The 6,000-nt window shown below is 31.5% G+C and overlaps 1 protein-coding gene across 1 annotated transcript in view; it reads left to right on the top strand.

Annotated features, from left to right (window-relative positions):
* Positions 1-346: 346 nt before the first annotated feature.
* LOC124369633 (dedicator of cytokinesis protein 7) overlaps positions 347-6,000 on the top strand; it is a 74,903-nt gene continuing 69,249 nt past the window's right edge. Inside the window, 2 exon segments of the mRNA XM_046827685.1 lie at positions 347-693; positions 5,733-5,823. Coding sequence (XP_046683641.1) covers positions 650-693; positions 5,733-5,823 — 135 coding nt within the window. The 5' untranslated portion in view covers positions 347-649.

The raw sequence follows: 6,000 nt of genomic DNA, 5'->3' as shown, positions 1-6,000 counted from the left end.
CGGGATATTTCAATTGTGATAATTATAAAATCAGATCCTTTAATAATCAATTATAGACGACTTCCAAGAAATATATATCGAAAATATCTTAAGGGGATGTTTAAAATGAGATGATGAAAATATTGTTAAATATCATTAATGACGTCTAATATGATTATTTATGGCTTCAATGGTGTTTATTTATTTTCTTTACTCACAGAAAAATAATTAAAACATTATATAGTAATAGAAATTGTTATATATGAATTTATGCCAACTTTTAGGGTTTTATATTTCACTGTGCGTCGGTGCGCCGCGGCCTGGGCATGGTTATTATAACCTGTGAAATAAATAATATTATCATAATGTTAGTGTTTAGATTATGTTACTTGAATTTGGTTTGTTCTGCTAGTAATAGTCAAAATAAGTATTTGTGAAAATCCGTGAAAATTTTATTTTTATTGTTTGAAAGGGATTCTAAAATATTAATTAGTGTTTGTTGGTGATATTTGTGTGAATGTGTTTGTGGATAAACATTTTAAGCAATGGATAGTTTTAAACTTTTATGTATCAGATCCCAAACATTTCACTATTATTCTGGATGTATTAAAATTAGTACACTTTTCAAGAATTCAACTGAATAAATTAAACCATATTTTAAATCTAAATCATGATGGGATCTGTCCAAAGAGCATTTGCTCAGAAACTGTCAAGGTATACCTATTACTTGTAGATTCTTACTGGGGTAACCCCTAATTGACAGTCAATGTAATTTTGTTCCTAGGCTATATTAGGCTATTATGTTAATATAGACTAATAGTTGCAACAGTCAAATTGTTTACTGATTAACACTAATTAGTTAAATGAACACTTGCTGAGCATCGAAATACAATATTGACTGCTTTTTCAGTGATTAAAACACGTTTGTAAGTGCTTTAGGAAAAAATGTTGGTAAATAATTTGTGAATTTGAAATTATCAGCTGGAGTAGCAAAATACAAGTTTTGCATTATATAAGTATTGCTATCGTCCTCCAAAACAAAACAATTTTGGATTTCAAGGGGTGGAAATAACAAATAATAAAATTATAGAACCTTAAAAGTGGAACAATTTTTCTCGCATGGAGTAATATTTCTTTGTTCCGCTTCTGCACTGTATGCCACATGGTCTTGTTGTGACAGTGAGTTAACCTTGTTGGTTGCTGCTGATGTCAGCCGTTGCACTATCTTTTGATGTACACAGAAAAACAATAGGCCTACTGAAAATACGGGAATTAGACCCAAATATACAAAGTTTTTGTTAATTTAGACCTGAGGACAAAAGTTCATTTGGGGCTGACACAATTGCCATCATCAAGGACTATGGCAGCACTTCGCTGCTACCCTGCAACATACAAAAAAATCCCTTGAGGTAGTACCTAAAAGATCAAATTCTAGAGAATCTGATCACAAATGCCTCCAGCCATTACTCAGCCATTCTTTTATAACAGACACCTCAGTGTTAAAAAATGAAATAAATTTAAAGTTAGTTTTTAAGACATATTTATGTTGTAAAATACTTTAATTTACCAAATCCAAAGAAAATAGTTTAATAGAAGATGTATATTTATTTTTATTCTAGGTTAAAGTTGCCTGTTGATGAGACAGTCTACTAAATAACAATAATCTAGTTTTTAAAAACAGCTGATTTTACATAGTGTATAAGTGTTTCTCAGATTTGAGGTTAGAGAGAGGAAGCTTGGACATTTTACATAAACTTGAGCTGAATTTAAATAAACTTGGTAAGTAAACAAGTCCTTATTTCCAAATAATTCTGACGTATGTCACAGTGTCACATACGTAACAAGAAACATGAAAAAGTTTAAACTGCATCTCATCTAGAATGTTGACATGGATAACATTTTGTAAAAGTAAGGTTAAGTTAATGATTGTTAATATGATATTTTTTATTTTATTTTAAATATTATTCTTTGGCAAGTAAACTGTGTTATGTATGTGAGACATCAAAATGTTACGTATGTGACACATTAAGTTATGATACAAAAACTGTCAATTTGAAGAAGAAAATTAACTTAGGAAGTTAGTTAACCTAGCCTATCTACCAAGTTAATCTATTTATTTGTTTATTTTAAAGCCTCCCAGACTGATTTATGTTCAAAAAATAAAAGGTTGGCATAATGATAAAGTTTATAGTTTTGCTTGTGTTAGTGATGATTTGAAGCATTGTAAGAACTCTGTTTAGACATTTATAAAAGTTCTTGTAAAAGAAATTAATCAAATAGCTCCAGAAGTAAAACATTTACATATATTTTCTGATAACTGTGCCGGCCAATTTAAAAGCCGGTACACTATGTCAAATATTTGTTTTGCAGAGGAAGACTTTGGTATTGCAATGAACTGGAATTTTTTGCTTCCAGCCATGGGAAGGGGGCTGTAGATGGTATCGAAGGGATGGTAAAGAGGATTGTATGGAGAGCAGTAAAGGGTCGGAAAGCTTTTGTTAATACCCCAGAAGATTTCTACAGAGTGGCATTGGAAAAAATGCAAAGAAATTCGGCTATTGTTTGTTTCAAAGGAAGAAATAGATCGTAATAGAAAACATCTTGAGGAGAGATGGGGTAAAATTCATCAAATAACTAGTATTCAAGCAATGCACCACTTTCAAGCATATAGTGATCACGAGATACTGATTAGCAGGACATCAAAATCACTCATGCTTAAAGTTGACATTAAGAATGAAGAATATGACGCTACAAAACTGTCAACCCGACGACGGCTACACTATGAAGATGCTTACAGTGATGAATCTGATGATGATAAGTATGAGAGTACTGGAACAGATGATGCATGCACAGATGGAGACAGATGAAGAGCCCATTATCAAACACTGATAGAAATGTCCAACACCCAAATCCTGGTGACTTTGTATTAGTGAAATTATTAAGTAATAAAATGAAAGAATTTCGCTATGTAGCAGTTTGCCAGAGCAAAGTAAATGAAGATATTATAGTCACTTACTTGAGAAAGTATGGGGAGGATACTACACTGTTTAAAATTGATGAAAATGATGAAAGGCTCGTGGCTACTAAAGACATTATTCGGGTGTTGGAACAACCTAAAATTAAAACCGTTGAGTTCGTGTACTTTATCAGTTTCCAAAAACTGTACATGTTAAAGAAGTGTGACTATGTTCTGTTAGTTTTACTTAGAACAAAAGTGTACCCAACTTATTTAAAAATTAATATTGTAGAAATAGTTATAAGGAACCTTAATATACAGTATGTGTGAATTTAGTACCTAAGTTTTATTGTAACGTTTTCTATGTGAATTGATAACAGTTACCTATTTTGTTGGTTCAGTTCAGTTGTAAGGATATCACTTTTAGATAGAATAAGTTGTTATTTTTATCATAAATAGTGTTCTTGGTACTCTAGTTATACTTGTCACATACGTAACAAACAACCTGTCACATACGTAACAACAAATCACAATTTTTAACAAGTATTCAAAACATGTTGGTACATTGATTAATTAAGAGTTGTACGTAAATATTAATTAGGAATGCAATTAATTTTATTTTAAATTTTATTGAAGGAAAAATTAACAGAATTTTACCATTATGTACCTAACACTCTAAGGATGAGTGCCTTTCATGTCACAAACGTAACAGCCATAAAAACATGTATTGCTTGGAAAATAATAAAAATTCTTGTGCCCAATTTTGTATACTTTTGAATTAAATCACCTTCTATACACTGAACTGTGATAAATGTATTTATATAATTTTACTTTATTTATATTTCACCATAAATGTGTCTAAGTGTCACATACGTAACAAAAGAATGGCTGTACTGTGAGGTAGGTAACACAATTTATTGAAGCAAAGAAATATTGTAAATTCACCTACTCATAACTTTGTACTATCTTTTAAGAAAAGTAGTTCCACTAATGTTCTACAACTTCATTAAAATTATCTTCCATTTCCATCCTCTAAAATATTACATTGTTTTATTTAGGAGGACGATTCCAATAGTTTTAATAACACGAATCTTGTTACTGGTGTGGATAAATATGGTTATTCACAAGGCAGTGAAGGCTACTATCTGGGAAGGATGTTGGTGTACTAATCTATTCTGACTACAGAACACTCAGATAAGATGTCAGGTGCTGATAAGGCTGAAAATCATAGAGAACAAGAAGTCCAGTTCAAAATATAATCACAAAATTACATTTCCATCTTAATTATTAAAAAGCAATGGCCAGTTTCACGTCGGTTATTTGGGATATCCTCCTCTTAAAACCATTTATATTTTTGTTGGGAGGTAGCAAGCAGAATACGTTAATAACATTAAAATTATGATTGGCAACTTCGGCCGTTAACTTCACTGATACCAAATAATTACTTTACCCACTTCACCTGCTGTTTTTTTTTTTTTTTCTAAAGGAAAATATTTAAAAAGTGAATAACAAAAATGAAGGTGGGAAAAGCTCAAAAACATCTGAGAAAATTAACTAGGAGTTGAAAGGGCTGACGGTAATGCTAAATAATTACTTTAAAAACCCACTTCATCTGCCAAAGGTGCTGCTCTACACCAATGGCAAGGAACAAAAATAATCCCTCGAGATATTTTCGGATATTTCAGGATTCACTCTGGACACAAACATAAACACTTTCTTATTCACAAATTTTAGGTTATGGAAATTGTCAGAATTGCTGACAAAAATGCCATTTACTTTAACAGTTTACATTAACAGTTACCTGTTTCATTAATTTTCCTTCCCTGTCCAAGAAAGTCATTGTTTGAAGTAGTGTCAAGTAATTCTTTCCCCACCAAAACAATGGAGTTGTCAATTAGGCTGTCACCACTTAGGTTGTTGTCTCCTCTTCTGTTCCTCTTCATTTTGTTTTTGTTTACATCTGAGTCATCAATTATGTACGACTGAGTGGAGACTTGCTCATTCGTTACTTCTGAGAATCTATCATAACAATCGTGTGAGTCATTCGTAATATTCTCGCCTGGTATCTGATGTCTTGTTTACCTCACATAACCTCAAATGGCAATCCTCAATATTGTTGAGTCTTGTTAATTTTTGTACTCTTCTGCACCAATATTCTGTGTTCTCATTGCATCTAGTTTGGCAGAGCATACCTCACAGAACCACTTGGCTATGTCTCCTATGTCCTCTAATAGCAAATAAGTCTGAAATAAGAGAGAAAAAATTATGAACAAACTTCACCAAAGAGGAAAAAACTGTGGCCAAAATAACAAAAACAGAGTAATAGAGTGGAGAGAGTAACAGAAAACTCTTGATTAAACCCAAACACAGTTGGTAGACCTGTTCATCACACTAAAATTCCCTGTTCTTCTTTGACCTAAATGTTCATAACTTTGTTAGGTGTATGTAAAAATATACAATTCATATAAAAAACGTTATATGATTGATATTCTTATCCAATGCAGTATATCACGAGGAAAAACACAGTTGTAGTTTTAAGGCAAAGATAAAATTTATAAATAATGTGCATACATGAAATACTTAGTTTAGTACCAAAAAAATTGTGGTTAAAAAATAAAGAAATCATTTCTGCTTACTTTTTAAATATAAATAAATGCTGGTACTGGTACATCCTGTATAGATAGTTTCAAAAGCTGTCAGTAAATTTTGAAGTTGAAATAAATGTATAAGAATAGATGTTTAATTTTATTGCATTTAAAAAGGTATATTAATGGGAGTGTTTTGTGAATGTTTGCAGTCAACATGCAGCGGAGGTGAGACGGCAGATTGCTTCTCCACTTGGCAGAGATCTAAACAAGACTGAGAACCGGATCATGAATACTTCATCAGTAAGTAACAGTTGTAAAGTCAAAATTATTATATTGTACTATGATTGTTCAACATAGCCAGTGTAGTTTTATTTACCATATCAACTATATAGATCTAATCGTTGCTACATTAAAATATACCTACAGTATGTCTAAATCATGATCCAGGACAACCTATGAAATGAAAACATTTAATCA

The sequence above is a fragment of the Homalodisca vitripennis genome, chromosome X (genome assembly GCF_021130785.1).
Source record: "Homalodisca vitripennis isolate AUS2020 chromosome X, UT_GWSS_2.1, whole genome shotgun sequence".
NCBI lineage: Eukaryota > Metazoa > Arthropoda > Insecta > Hemiptera > Cicadellidae > Homalodisca > Homalodisca vitripennis.
The sequence above is the reverse complement of the archived record's forward strand: the minus strand, read 5'-3'. Positions and strand labels throughout refer to the sequence as shown.